The 16,086-nt window shown below is 38.1% G+C and overlaps 1 protein-coding gene across 1 annotated transcript in view; it reads right to left on the bottom strand.

The window, feature by feature from the left end:
* Nucleotides 1-4,047: 4,047 nt before the first annotated feature.
* gria3b (glutamate receptor, ionotropic, AMPA 3b) overlaps nt 4,048-16,086 on the bottom strand; it is an 87,585-nt gene continuing 75,546 nt past the window's right edge. The window contains exons 13-16 of the mRNA XM_035669653.1: nt 14,250-14,497; nt 13,344-13,458; nt 8,017-8,264; nt 4,048-5,836 (exon numbers count right to left, since the gene is read on the bottom strand). Of these exons, the coding sequence (XP_035525546.1) occupies nt 8,019-8,264; nt 13,344-13,458; nt 14,250-14,497 (609 nt within the window). The 3' untranslated portion in view covers nt 4,048-5,836; nt 8,017-8,018. The remainder of the gene's footprint in view (nt 5,837-8,016; nt 8,265-13,343; nt 13,459-14,249; nt 14,498-16,086) is intronic.

The raw sequence follows: 16,086 nt of genomic DNA, 5'->3' as shown, positions 1-16,086 counted from the left end.
GTCCAGATGTGAAGTCACACTGGGCTACTTGTCAGTTCTAATGGGGCGTATTAATGAAGCTCTGCAGGACTTCAACCCCCACTACTTTCTGTTCATTTCTTTCTGATTCAGCACTGCAAGTCCTTTCAGTACTATACTCTGTCCTCCACACGATTAGTGAAAGAACAAAACTACATACATGAACAATCAGAGCTGCCATAAATATTTTTGATACACTCAATATCTCACTTTTACTTTTGTTGGTAGTTAGTTCTTCATTTTACTTCCAAAGTAGCTGAATTCATCAAATTCAGCAAAATGCTAGAATTGCTCCACAGGGATGCTGGGCCATGCTGACTTGCGGCTGTCATGCACTATCTGCAGATTTTCCATCCATGTTGTGAACATCTTCTTTCATTTCATCCCAAAGGTGCTCTGTTTGGTTTGGAGGTATCATCTCCTCATTAAACTCTCTACTAGAAAGCAAAAAGGAGTATTTCCAAAAATGTTATGTTGGGAAAAACCACCAGCAGTTTAATTTGCAACATGCACTTAACTTCCCCAATTTAGTATTTAAAAGCATTCAATAAACAATAAAATAAAAAAATAACTGCTCCTTTGAATTAAGTGAAGTACTACAATTTTTTGATGAAGTATTTATTTATTTACTAACACATTTTCAGTCTCCACGACAACTGAGCAAACTCGATCTTCCGATAAAGGCTATCAGATGTGGCAGAAAGCATATTTATTTGTTAGTTGTAAATGACAAAATATCTTACAATCCTTGAAAATCTAGTGGAGTATTTTAAAACACATTATTTTATTTAGAATCATAGAAACAGTTTTGTACCTATAGTGTTAATCAATGTTTCATCACTACACATGTCATTAACTGTTTATAATTGTAGACTAATACATTTATGAACACTTTAAAATGCCATTCCTCTTTTTACTGTATACTATAAACGCTTTATTTTGAGGTTAGGGATAAGTAATGTAGATAAGTGCGCAGCACAGCAACTATGGCCATTGCTGAGACAGCAGTGTTTAACCATCAGGTTTTATGGTCTGTCCCTCAGAATCAAAGAGCCGAGACTTCTTACACTCAACATTTTGCACGAGTATTACTACTGAGAGAAATCATCATTGTAGTAGAAGATATTTCTCCACAGAGCCTCAACAATCAATAATGTAATGCAGCCTTGAGATATTTTGTGTTTTGAGCAAGAGGTTCAACATCTTCTATAAAGCCTCCCTGAGCACAACTTCCTTTTTTGGATGGAAATGAGAGAAATGTAGGAAATCATGACCTGGGGTATTACTGAGGCAGGTTGAGGGAAAATGAAAACAACACTGATGATACGTTATGAAGCTAGAGTGTCTGAAAATAGACTTTTTCTTTATTCCACTGCAACATTTGTGAAAGTGGAGACCATGTGCTTTGTTACTTGCAGTCCACTTGCAAACGAAAGTAATGTTACCATGGTGTATGTTTCATCGGCATTTAGCAGCAGAAAGTAGGATTTGATGGACAAGGTGCCTTGTTATGTTCCGAGCTGCCACTTGCATACATGTGGTCAGCTTGAGAAACCCTTGCCATCATCATCTTTGAGGTGTTTTTTGGTGTCAGGACTGCAGTTGGCTGTATGTATTTTGTATATCACAGCACTCATTCTCTATTTAACTCTAGACCCTGAATCTGTGGTGCAAAAAACTCCCATGAGCACAGCTGCCTCTGCAGATTCTGGAACTGGCACATCAATCGCCAGCGATCACACTCTGTTCAAAGTCGAATCGTGGGTCTTGCCCATTCAGGTCTAGTCAAACAGTAACAGGATCTTCTCTTTGCTATATGCATGCTGTCTGTGAGTCACACTGGCATTACTCACTGTCTGGAGAAGTGGGGTTTTGCATAAGTGGGAGACATGTCTACAAAACATGGCAAATGTACATATTTTTTGTCACAGTTATGATGTTAAATAATGAGTTGTGTGCCAGAGCTCATGTAAATTGTCATCTCTTATTCAGAGCAGAATGCTAATGGTGTTTCTGTGCTAATATTTGTTTTTTTTTTAAAAGATCTTGTTGTTTCAGTCAAGCCCGAAGGCTTCACATATGAACTCCGTGTGTCATCACTCTACATCTTTGTTGTCTTTGCAGTCATTAAAATGTGCTTAAAAGAGCAGAATCAAAAGAGAAATGTTCCAAAAAAGCCAATGAGGGAAGTATGGTAAACAGATTAAACAGATTTAAATGTGAAACACCGCTTATGTCTGAAGTCAATTGAAAAACATTACTATTCATAACAATACCTCTGAACTATTTTTAAATAATATAGTACATGTTTGGGAAGCTGATCAATGTCAGCTGAACTTGAATGTCAAGTGCAGGTCTCTTCAGGTGCACTTGAAGAAAGCTGAAGAGCTAAAGTGGAGAAAAGAGGGAAATGGAACAACTGAGTTGGAATCTGATTTATTCATTGTGTCCTTGGAGAGAGAGATAGGGTGTAAGACTGCAGTACGCTGCAAAGTGAGGGAGCTAGTGAACCAGAAAGCCTTTTTTTTTCGGTAGCTGTAATCAAAGTATCCTCCCCGTGACACGTCCTTCTTCTGCCTTTAGAGTTTTCTTTCTTTCTTTCTCACGCACTCACTCTTTCTCTTCTGCACGCACACATATATAACCATCTTCCCCTCTTAGTGACAAAACCCATGTTAGATCAGATTCACTTTCGCAGCCACAGGCCTGAAGAGACAGCCAGCACTAGAGGCTAGCCTAAAGTAATACAATTCGACACATGTGAGAAGTGTGTGACAGCACAGTGGGGGATGATTAGTTCTGTTATGTGCTCCTGTGACTAGATTAACGGTTCCTTTTCCTTGTGTTACTTTCTGAATGAAAGGCCTCATCCTAATTGCTTGTTGCCTCTTGTTTTTCTCCCATTCTTGTAGGACAAACACCGCCATGTGTCGCCCTCTTTGATAGGTGAGTAAACTAATTCCAGAGAATAGTCTCATGAGCATCGTGTACTGCAGTGCAGTGCCATCCTCGCGCACCACTCCCCCACATCGTCTTGTTCCTGTTTGAAAGCAGTCCAGGCATAACAAAGAAAAAAAAAGCACAAACAGAGAAGCAGTGAAGCAAAGAAAGAACAAAAAAGCAATATCCTTTCATGCTTTGTCAGAAATGGGTTGTTTGGATCGTACAGTAGCATTTTATATTGCCTGAGTCTGTTCCACAGGACTGGTGCAGTGAATAATCCTGAATCATAGAGTCTGCATCCAAAAAATGAAAGAAAAAAAAAACCACTGGTCTTTTGCCACGTTTGTTGGATTTGTTATTTGAGCTGGGCAGGCTGAATCTCTGGAAGCAGGAATTCATTTTTACCACACAATGCAGACCCAGAGACCAGTAAAATGACACAGACTGTCTGGGCAATCTATTGTGCTGATTTACTGTATATTTGAGAATTTACACTGTGGGAATAAGCAGGGTTTAAATGATTAACTGTGCCTTTGCTGTATTTGCTCAAATAAATCCTGATGAAAATATCCTGCCTAAAATGTAGTTTTAAAACTAGTGCTGGAATTATGTGTGACACAGCACCTGTGTGCAGTATGTTTTGTAAGCAGCTGGTGGTTATAATAATACATTATTGATCGTGTCACAAAGCATCTTATAAAGAGAGAGAGACAGAAAGAAAGATCACATGCCAGATGAAGCTGTCAATGGAGCCCTCAATCAGAGGATGCAAGGCAGGAGAGCGAGAGTGAGGCAGATGGTGCTTACTATTGATCCAAAACATGCACACACACTTCCACTGACTAACGGTTCAATGTTGGACCATTACAGGAAAAAAAATCCCCTCTTTGTGTATTTGTCTGCAGGGGGCTGCTCGGGCTACTGACACTCCAGCGGCACCATACTGGAGTTAAAGTATGCAGTGCCTTTAACCTGAGCCGAGTTGTGCTCCTATAATCCCTGCAGGATCATCCAGTGTTTTATTCAGCGTAGCCAAGTTAAAACAGTGTTGTGAAATGACATGAACACAGACACAGGACCCTTTCTGTACATTTTTATTTACAAAATGTATTAAAATTCTCTGTACAGCGCCTCACTAATGAAGTTCAGCAAATTATGCATGCATCTCTTGCTCTTTTGTACCCACTACTATGCCTGGCAAATTTTTGTTTTTTGCAGAAGGGGAGGTGTACAAAAAAGAAAAAGGTGAAACTGATTTAAAAAAGAATAACCAGGGCTGGATTTCTAACGTTAACCTAAGGGCAGTTTGTGAGTAGCAGAGCTTGTCAAGCATCACTGATTTCACATGCAATTTCTTAGAAAAAAAATAACCAAAAAGGAAAAAAAAGGGAGGCCAATCTTTCATTGTGTAATATAAATAATTCTCATTTATCTAAATGTACACATTTTTCACAACTCGTTCTTTGTTTTTCTTCACATTACCAGTTTCTTTTTTATACAAAACTATCTGCCCATAGTTTCAGATGATTAGATAATTATCTTCCTAAATCCTATGGAATCACAGTCTTTTTGAAAGAAAAGAAATTATTACAGCAATATGGAAATGTGCTAAGCTTCAGGACTCTCCCTGGTATAACCTTGTATAAATCTATTTTCCGTTTGTATTCATATATTTTCATTTACTAAGTGAAGTCACCAAACACTGTAATGCTCATTAAAAGAAATCAAATTAAAAGCAAACCACAGCTCATTGTAAAATGTGCAATTGTTAAAGAAAATGGTAAGGTAATCCAAAATACTACAGTTTAAAAGCCATTACTGTTATCCTTTAATTGGATTGCAGTTAATCTACAATTGAATTACCCTTTTTGTTTGGTTTTACTTTCATGTACAGAAGACTCTAGACTTCAGGGAAAGACTGTTTGGAGTGACGAACCTTAGCGAGTCAGTGCTCCTTTGATATTTTACAAACTGTAAATCACAAACAGAATTTTTTTTTTTACTCAAGCATGAATACCTTGCTTTACACACTCTTTTGTCATACAAAACACACTCTTGGCAGTATTGGAAGTGTGAATTATGACCTGGTTCTGGGGTGCGTAAAAGCAAAACCAGATCATTATCTCATCTTCATGAGTCCCATCAAACGTTCAGAAGACAGTGGCAGCAGCACCAGAGTTTAGAGTACAAACAACACACTCATAATTGTTTTCGGGCTAAATGGCATTTCGCTCCAATAAGATCAATCTGTCTTTTAAAACAAGTACATGGTCACTATAAGTGACTTACAGCAGTATAAAAGCTATTGTCTAATAACCAGTGTCTTACAGTGCACTGAACAGATCTAATAAAATTATTTGAACACATATAACCAGTGAAAATCTGGCAGCAGAAGGATGAAGAGTAATCTGATCATATTGATTACAAGAAACCAATTAAACACTTATAAGATTCGTCCTCTTTCTGGCACTTCAAAATGTGCTTAGGGTTGCAAATGATGGCTTTAGTTCTCTCATTCATTATAACATTTCAAATGTATTATATATATATATATATATCTATTTATTTATATATATAGATGTATATATATATATATGTTTTAATCACTGCACCATTCTTCTGTTTTGTATGAGTTTCAAGCAAAAAAGCAATATCATTGTGAATGAGTTGCATTGATTGGACTCAGAGTTCCATAAGGCACTGAGAGGAGGGAACCGTATCGGCTCTTCCCATGACCAGTCCAGTCGTGTCGTCATTGCAGATTATCATGCCGTGTCCACCGAGAGGATTTGGCTTGGAGCTCAATCCCCATGATCCTGTCCTTTCATAGATGTTTAGTCACAGTTGTAAGGGACAATGGAAATGTTTTCTAAACCTGTGTCAACATACAGAGCAGAAGCAAACATTGGAAGAGTTGAGGTTTTTATGATTGGCAGGAAAACATTTACATTTGGGTATGACTCATGTTGGGTGAAAATATGTGACTGTGAATTAAAAATGAATAAAAACTGAAATAAGGCAATTTATTTTCAAATTCAAACGTCTGTTTTTTCCAAGTAACACCAAATGAGCAACAATTCAATATAAAGTTCAGAAAACTAATCCTCAAGTATTGTTTAAGAGTAGTCATCTCTGACCACCAGTGAGAAGAGCCCAGACAAAACACACCAATACAAACGTCTCTCATATGAATAATCAAAACTTTTCTACTTTGGCAGAAAATACTGTTGTTCGTTCATGTGGGATTCCATTACTCAAAGTGAGAAGTTGATTGAGTTAATTTGTTTTCAGGGCCTTTTAATTACATTGCTCCGTTGTACAGCTGTATTTTGTATTTAACAAGAAGCACACGAACACACATGCAATCAATCCAATCAAATACAAAACTAACAATTTATTTAAGTGTACTTCCTAGGTATGCTTTGTTTAATTCAATGCTGTCGAACTGCTATATACAGATATTTTGGGAATTCCCACTTATTTGTGGTGAGCTTTCAGTGGAAGTTTATACAGAAGAAATAGTCCCTATGAAAGCTGTTCAGTCTGTTCTGTGTATTTTTGTGAGTAATAGATTTAAAAGCTGCACGAATCAATATGTTTTATATTAACAATGGGTGAAATGCCAACGTGTAATGTGACTGGGGTAAACCTGTTAATTATCACGCAATTCTTTTTGATTATTCACACTGCTCTGATCAATGTTTTCTGAGTCAGCAGCAGGCAGATGTATTCAGCTCTATTTTCAAGCTACAAAAACTGACTGTACACTATTTGTCCAGCAGCTAGCTGGTAGCTGTGCATTTAGCTACATTTAGAGGCCAATATTTCCCTTAGGAGTTGATGAACACTAAAAGTGAATATTAGACCTACAATCATCAGGGGGCCATAAAAACGACCGCAAATTAATCAAATGCAGCCCCTTACCTGCTGTTAGTGTAAATAGACAACTGTTTCCGAACATCAACTTTAGAAGGTGATAATATGTATATGTTGTGTTTGCAGATTATTCCATTGCCCCCAAGTGCCACAAAAAACAATCTGCCTTTTTATAGCTGTGATCACCAGAAATGAGAAATCTATTGAGATGGAGGCTGAAATCTCAAAACTGTGCATGTAAAACCAAAAATATCTTCTTGACTAGATACCATTAAAGGGTAAGTATAAAATATGTTTGTTTCTTTTGATTTAATTCGGGAGAACTGACCCTTACCCTGCCTCGAGCCTCAGTAAAGTTCGGATGATCCAATATGTCGCAGCCAGACTCATAACAAGGTAAAACAGGAGATAACACATCTCACTGGTGTTAAAATCTCTTCATCGGCTCCTTGTTATAGTGTTGTGATAACTTTTAAGGCTTGTAGAGGGGTTAGCTCCAGAATATACAGCTGATCTCCTGACCTCCTATGATCTGAAATGCAACCTTATCAGGGAAGCTAACATTGTTTTATTTTAAGTCACTTCTAAAAAATGACTGTTTTATTGTTTGTATTATTATTATTTTTAGTTGGATTTTATAATAGGATATAATATTAATTAACTGTTGCTAATTGTATTTTTAATTGAAAAGTGCTTTTTAACTTTTTATATAGCTTTTTTTGAAAAGCTATATAAATAAAGCTATTACTTTATGCACTTTTTGAAATTTATTATTATTATTAATATTTACAGATCAGATTACCATCACAAAATAAAACATTTTACAAAAAAACATATTCAATTCTTATACAATGCAAAAATAACTTGATACAGCATTTCTATGAAACGGCACAAAACAAGTGGTTGTGTATAAGAGTATTGTAGCACTTCATATAGCCTGAGGCACTACCCATGCAGCTATAGGTTACTATGTATAAACAACTTCTCAGAGTTTTGTATTTGAGTGGCCGTGTGTGTTCTGTTGTACTCAACATGACAAACATAAAAGATTTCACAAGCAGCTCTACACAGCAAAACATACACATGAATTATTTACTCCGACTGATATGACAGGAAGCTAAATGATTCATCTCCTACAGCGCTTAGGGACTGTGTGGACAGTACAGAGAAGTGACGTACCTCTAGATCTTAACGCTCTCAGTTCCGTATACGTTGTAGCCTTCTCTGTATGTGGCAAAGTTCTGGGTGTTGGTCGGGGGAGCCGGCTTAAAATTCTGGGCATTCTTGGCCAATTTCAGCCGTTTGGTTTCTTGCCGTGATTTATAACAGAACTCTATCAGAGCCACCATCATGGCCAGCCCCAGCCCTCCAACCAGAATATAGAAGACACCAGCCACATTGCTTAGGCTGAGAGCACTTGTCTTGTCCTGGGGGAAAGTGAATAACATAGTTAAGAGATTTGCAGTGAAGGAAGGGCAGCAGAACAAAATGCAGCCTGCATCCTTCAAACTGAGTCTAACATTGCCTTGACTTAAAACTGCTTTAGCAAATCATCATACTCTATCTTACTGGTGCTACATATGGCAGATTATGGACTAACTGCTGCAAGCAACCAAAAATTGAAGATGTAATGAGGTGCTAAAGCTAGAATTTCGTCTGAACTGATTTTCCTATGGCTGTCACAAAGTTGTAAGGAACTTCAGACTGCCATAGTCAAACCATTCTCCACAAAGGAGAAAGAAGCCAACTCTTAATGCTCTATCTGCTGGTGAATGTAGAGCTTTCCCTTCCCTACACTACATGTATGTAAAATGGCTTCTGCTCTTGACCATGTTAGGAAGCTGGTCAGTATCGCATAGGTCAATAGCTCTGAAAATCCCTGTCTTTTTTAAATCTTCTAAGCGACATGTACGTATAACTCTCTTGGCAACATTGTCATACAGTACAGTCAAATTCATAGTAGATGAATGATAGCTCCATTAAAGTTTAAAAAAAACACTAAAGATCAAACCATTTTGCTGCTGCTTACCTACCAAACATATTCATTAAAAATTTGTTCATTAGAGTTTTACTATTTGCAGTTTAACCCTATGAGCATGGATATATAAAGCTATCTAGCGACCCTAACCTGTAATCTGAGGCTTTGACTATATCTCAGAGGGTTAAATAGTGGGTTTATTACATTCCTCAACTTCTTGTAATGCGCAAACAGAGCCTCTAACCTCAACTCCGAGCAGCCACAAGATTTAGAGGACACCCTACGGCGCTCTCGCCGCTTAGAGAAGTTGAATTTGAGTAACTCATCACAATAAGAGGCTTTGCTTGTTCATCACACCACAGGAGGCCAAAGAATCTAATAGACACATCTTGATGCAAACTAGTAACAACACAAATAAATCAAATTTTCATTAACAGTTTGGTAAATAGAAACAGCAGCATAATGGTCAAAGTATCATGAATGTCAAGAGTGAAAATGAGCAAAAATAGCATTTATCAACAACTGTAACTGCTGTGAGTCAATTGAAATGGTGTGTCTGAAAGGCACTTTAGCAATTTCCCCACAGTATTATCATTACAGTTTTCACAAAAAAGAGACTACATTTTAAATTGCATCAAAAAGTGTCTCATTTCTATGGCATGAAAAAAAAAAAATATTAATTTGGGGAAGCAGTGCCTCATGTTGAAGCCACGTGTAAACTGTGTTACAGTTTGTGGCAGAAAAACTGAAATACTAAAAAAAGAAAAATTATGTGTAGCAAATAAAGAAAATGTATACTATAGATGTTAGAGAAGTCTTGTCTTGCATATGAACAGTACGTCAAAATGCAATTTGGAATCAGTACAAAAGACCTGCAGCGACTGACCTTACTTCCAGAGTCCTTGGTTCCACATTCACCCTTATCGTACCACCATTTGTTTTTCAGCTTGTCTAAGATGCCTTGTTCACTGAGTTTCAATACTGCAAGGTTTACAGGAGTTCTTCACGTGGGAAATAACATAAATAACATTATATTATGTTATTTTATGTTATTCAACTTTTAAACTACTACATACTTTACAAAGCGATAAAGCAGGGCTCCTGGCTATGTCAACATCACAGAGAGCAGGCATTCTACCTATTACCTTTATAACCCCTAGTCTAAAGCCAGGACCTACCCATATCGCTTTGAGTAATCGGCAGACGCTGTTAACAGGGCGACAAGCAGGTACTGACAGTACAATCTGCAAGTCTATGAGTATTAAAAGGCATCAGGGTACATTGGTTTGGGGGCAGGTGTTGAATCACAGGGGCTTCTTTCTGACCAGCATTTAACAAGTTCAGTCCAACAAGAGCTTTGTCTTAACAAACAGAAAAATCTAAGCGATACACATACTACCTTTCAATTTCCACAATATCAGCCTAATCCTGTGATGACTAATACTACTAATACTACTGTCACCAGCATGACAACAATCAATTCTGGAGGTATTACAACCAATTTCATATCCAAGCAACTGTGCCCAAAAGTACAGAGCCTAATTAATTCTTGCCTGTTCTATCCCGGCATATCGCTAAGAAAACCTTATCTCCCAATTACGCCAGATTAGTGTCAGATGAAGTGTGTCCCAACCAAACTGCACAGAGCTGCAGGACTAAGCTCAAAAGTATCAGCGGAATAATTCCTCTCATATTTGCCTGTAGCTGCATAATCTAATGTCTGACACAGCTGTTTCCTGCCCTCAGCAGTGGAATGTGACTAATTACATTTACTCAAGTACTGCATTGAGTACAAATCTGAGATACTTTCACTTTGAGTATTTCTATTTTATGTAACTTTATACTTATATTGTATTGCAAATATTGTACTTTTTCCTCCACTGCATTTGTCTGACAGCTTTAGTTTCTTTTCAGATTATAATCTTCCATATTCTTCCTATCCAGTGAAAACCAGTATCCCCGAATTTGGTGATTTTGAGTAAAGAATTAAGTGTCCCTTTGTGGGTTGAAACAATTATCCTACTTCTTAAGCTAAATAAAATATTTAAACTCCCCTTGGATTAGTTGGAAGATTCATTGTCCAAACCTGAAAACAGGGCTGTTTTTCTCATGAAAAAGTGATTTTTCAGAGATACGTGGCTCTCACAGGACAGCAACACTGCAAAGATATACTGATCTGAAAGAATATGACGCATTGCTGCAGATTAAACTACCTGACAGCACATAGTAGTTAAAATCAGCTCGATCTTAAACATGCACATAAAATGCAACATACACATTAATGCAGCAGTATTATTAATATAAATCATATATAAAAGTCAAACAGTGAGTACATGTTATAACATACATACTTTTACTCATAGTTGAGTATTTTCACATTGTGGTATTAGTTATTCTACTACTGCTTGCTGGTTATAGCATGACGTCAAAATACTGCACCTAAATAAAATCATGAGCTGACTAAAGATCATATTTTTTTGTTATAACATAACATTTATGGTTCAGATCAATCTCTCTGTGTAAAAGAGAAAAGCAAAGGAAAATAGTGCATCGATAAATGAGTGACCTGATTACTCCCTGGGAAGAATGTCCCCATAGGCAATTCCATGCAATGCATAATGCACTGAAAGAAGATTACACCACTGTATATCCCTCATAGCCAATCTAGAGAAACGGACTGTGAAGACCAGACCATTGTCTTGGCTTGGAGAGACATTGATTAACAATGCAATTACTCTGTAACATGCTCTATGTCTGAAACTCAATCAAGGCTGCACTGTGTTGTGCCTGAAGGCAGGAAAGAGCTGTGTTAACTGTGTGTGAGTGGGTGTGCATGCAGCTGTGTGCATGATTATGTGCATCTCCTGATGTCTGTTGGAACATGGAGCTGTGAGCGGGACAGGGCCAAGTGATGCGCAGTGTGGAGCAGAGTGCTCCAGGCCGCATTATTCCAGTTAATCGGAACCTTTCCACTGAGTCCTGGGGAGCCAAAACAAGCCAGGAAACAGATAGGTGGTACATACCTGTGCATGATAAAAGATCGACGACAGCATAAGAGATGCTTTCAAATGGCTCCTGAGCATGAGCGCTTAGTAGCACAGGCAGGCCTCCTGAGCTCAGTGACTACAGAACATAGCAATGTTAGCAATGCAAACATTGAAAAAAGGTGACTTTTGAACACAAAATCCTTTTCAGAAATAAACCACAGGCATTTAGTAAGACATTATTTGATCTATGCCTCATGCAGCCTTATGTGGTGATGCTATTTTAAAAATGACTCTCTGCAGCTTAACTGTTCATTGTGGTCTTGGCCAATCCTTGACAAATGACAATAAGAGTGTAATGGCACAATATGCAGTCCTTGGGACCTTGTAGCTTGTCTGTAATCTAGCCAATTACCTGACCCATATCATCACATGTGTGCTGACAGCATCATTTGTCATAAAATTGGCCTTCATTGTGAAGAATATAATGTAATGTAATCCATAGCACAATGCTTCATGGCACGTAATCTAAGTAACATTACACTAAAATGTCATGGTTGAGTGGGGTTTAACACTTTGCACCATTAGCTTCCATAATGGAAAAAACATTTATCATTTAACCACAGAAGAAGAGGGAGCGATCTGATGGTCAGAAGGGTCACAGCTGGGTTATTAATGAGTTTGGGTAGGAACTGCATGTTGTGGAATCAAACCACAAGTGGTTTATCAGATGACTCGTCAAAAAGAAATCATTTGTTTAATTAGAATTCTCACGTTTGCCTGCAATGCTTAGTCCCCTCAAGACGCCGCTGTTCCCCTTGCTTTCCTGTTGGCCTCAGCTGAGCAGCCATTTTGAGGTTTTAAGTAGAATTTATCACATTGGCTTTAAAGCTCATGGGTTCTGGGCCAGTATCATGGATGTGAAGCAGCTGTGCGGTGAAGTACTGCAAAGCCATGTATTTTACAGGATTAGCAAACTTCACCTTCAGGAGGGAAGGCTGGAGGTTAAGGCCTTTTCAATGTAAAATATTCTATCACTGGCAAACTTAAAGGCTTCCTTTTTGAATTACATGCGTGTGACTTCAACTGCTTGTACTCAAACTGTCAAAACTATCTAGATAAAGTCCTAATATCTGACTCTAGGTGATCTGCCTTACACATGTGTAAGGGTGAATAAATAAAGCTCAACCTTTCACAACTGCAGGGCAGCCACATTCGCCTATTAATTTGGAAGTTTGTCATACAGAGAGAACTCCTACCTTAATTCTAATACTGGTACATCTGCTAATACTGCTACTGCTACATGAACAATACACTCTCAATAATCACAAATATGACTTTTCTGTTGATTAAGCAAAGGCTCCTTAGTTTGATCTGAGCTGTTAAAGTGTCTGGTCAGGCTAGCAGTTAATTTGGTAATCTGCCGTGGGGCAGCAGCAGGTTGGTTGGGGCGGACAGTTGGTTTGGTTATGGTTGAGTTGTTGTAACAGCCTTGCCGATTACTCTGCACTATGGTACCCGATTGTGGTGACATCGAGGCTGACCTTGGAGTCACCTCCCCCGCTGCCGCACTCTCCCTTGTCGTACCACCATTTGTTTTTCAATTTGTCCAAGAGGCCTTGCTCATTCAGTTTTAAAACTGCCAGGTTAACAGCATTTCTTGAAACGATAAAACATAACTTGTAAGAAAATGCACAGGTCCGTGAGAAATCTAATGCAAAGTAATAATTGTACTAAGCATCATAATGATAGGTAATGGTAGTGAGACTACCACTGTCAAAGCAGGGGCTTATGCACATAATCTGTTAATCAGAATGGTCTAGGAAAGGACAAATTGTTTAAGAATTTAAGGAATATAAGGAGAGATAAGAAAGGCTTATATAAGGTAAAGACAGTGTTAAATCTTGGAAAAGGTGGCATGAAGGGTTACGTAGTTTAGAAACTGAAGTGTGCGGGATGGGGACACTTGTCATTGAGAAGAAAAGTAACAACAACAAACATCATGCAATTAACATTCGTCACAAGTGACAGCGCAGCTTTTAAAGGCTAAATTGAAAAACCATTGAACTGTTAAATTAAAAGTGACAACACAACAGTCAGGTAGGACAGCACACAGGAGTGAAAGGAGAGATCGAAGGAGAGAGAAAATCAACAGTAAGAGAGACATAAATATGAAATGATTGTTAGCTTTAGCCTTATTATCTGGATGATTCCTCCTTCTAGAAATTAGCAACTCTTATCACATATATGAACATATATTAAATAGAAGAATTAAAAAACGTTATCATCGTTTAACCTTTGTATCCAAGTGCATTGAAAAACATACTACCGTTACCTCTGTGTCCATAAAAAAACAAGAAGAGGAAGAGAAGACAATGACAACAGGGGGACATCAGGGTAGGTGGAATACTATAACAACATGGAGAATATTGTTATATTATTCCACCCACCTTAATGCTGAGCCTTTGGGCGTCGCCACACCGTAGCCTTTCGAGTCGAGATTCCCGCCAACTTTCATGGTGTCGCACGGCTTCCGCTGCTCGATGTACTCGTTCATGGTGGACTCGAGGAGAAAGGCGAACTTGCCCTTTGACTTTCGTACCCGGGCTACGCCATCGGGTGTGGTCTTAACAAACACTGAGGGTTCAGCGGATTTCATGTATGACCACATCTTCTCATACACTGCTATTTTGGATCGCTGTGCAGAGAAGAAAAGGAGAAAAAAAGTAGTTTAGAAATCTCAAAATCATACGCATTTAATGGATTTTTGTAGGATTTTTGTGCTTAATGATCACTTCATTTAAACTGGCATCATGAAGTATTTATAGACATCTCAGAAAGTGGCAGTGTGATATCTTTAAATACTTCCAGAAAATGTAGCTGGTGGGTTTTTTACAAGATCATGAAGTACAAGAATTTACTAAATCCATTTCTCTTCATGAGCATACACATACTCTTCTAACATTATGTTGCAGCTTGAGGCTCAAACTCACTGAATTCGAATGAGGATCACACATCACCTGTGCAGTATATAAATGTCATGCAAATTTGGTTTTAGTAGAAATACTGGCATTTGTGGAAAAAAATATCTTCAATAATTCAACTTTCGTAACTGTGAATCGTGGGTAATGATAATTTATATGGAAACTTGCAAAAGTTTTGACCAATCTCTGTTAGTGAATTTGAGCCTTGGTTTATAGGCTTAATTTAACTTGTAAAACGTATTACAGTCATTCATTTTAACAACACTGTCCTTAATGTAACATCTCCACTGTGACTCAGAGGCAATGTGCATGAGAAGCAAGAGAAGTGAACAAGAAGAGCGGGTTACATAGACACAAGGCAAGCCATCACAAAGTGACACAGATGAGCATTTTCCCAGCGCCTGGGGTCAGGCTTAGCAAGCCTGTAAAATCCGTGGGAGTTGAGCACTATCTATAATAAGCATCAATTAAATTATTCAATGCCGCTGGATTTATTTTGGCATAGGCATTTCACACTTTGAACAGATCCCAGTCCAATCAGTGATGAGCCAGTTTCCGAGTGGCTCTGTGTGTGCTGCAGACTGGATCCCACGTAAGAAATATACTTTCTTTTAGTAAAGGCCAGAAAAAGACGAAGGTGTTGGATAGTGTTCAAAAACCAGCTAAAGATCTACTGAAAAAACTCAAAAACTTTAACTTTTCTACCATAAAATAACAGCTTCAAATCATGTTGATGCTACACTAAAGAAGAATGTTGCCTCTGTCATTGCCACTCTGCGCCCCGTACAACTGTTCTCGCACCTTACTTTGGTCTCTGTGTTGGGACGTGTGTGTAATGCAGTAATTTACCAACTATGTCACTGATTTTGGTGAAACTGGATCATATTTTATGGAGATAATGTTTTTTGGTTTTCCTACTGCTGTCCTCCAGCTGCTTTGCCTCAACTCTGTGTGGGTTTCATGATAGACACTAAAGTAACTGCTGCAATCTATAGCTGTTGTTAGCTATTTAGCTCAGTTAACCTTATTTATGAGAGCTTCAGCAAATAAAAGGCTGCAAGACAGATGCTGAGCTGGGTTTCTTACTGTTGGGCTAGTAAGTAGTATTAGCTAGCTTGCTACGTGTGTAGCTCTACTCCACTCTAAAACTATAGGGCCGCCAAATCTACAAAAAATACAAATTCTTACATAATGTTGCTTTAAGTTATTTATTAAGCACCCACAAACATGCTGATGTTTAGCAAGTATCATATACCATTTTCTTTATCTTACAATGTCATTAGTTTTGCAGGTACTAAACAAT

The sequence above is a fragment of the Morone saxatilis genome, unplaced genomic scaffold, assembly GCF_004916995.1.
Source record: "Morone saxatilis isolate NCDOM2014 unplaced genomic scaffold, NCSU_SB_2.0 Contig22, whole genome shotgun sequence".
Taxonomy (NCBI): domain Eukaryota; kingdom Metazoa; phylum Chordata; class Actinopteri; family Moronidae; genus Morone; species Morone saxatilis.
The sequence above is the reverse complement of the archived record's forward strand: the minus strand, read 5'-3'. Positions and strand labels throughout refer to the sequence as shown.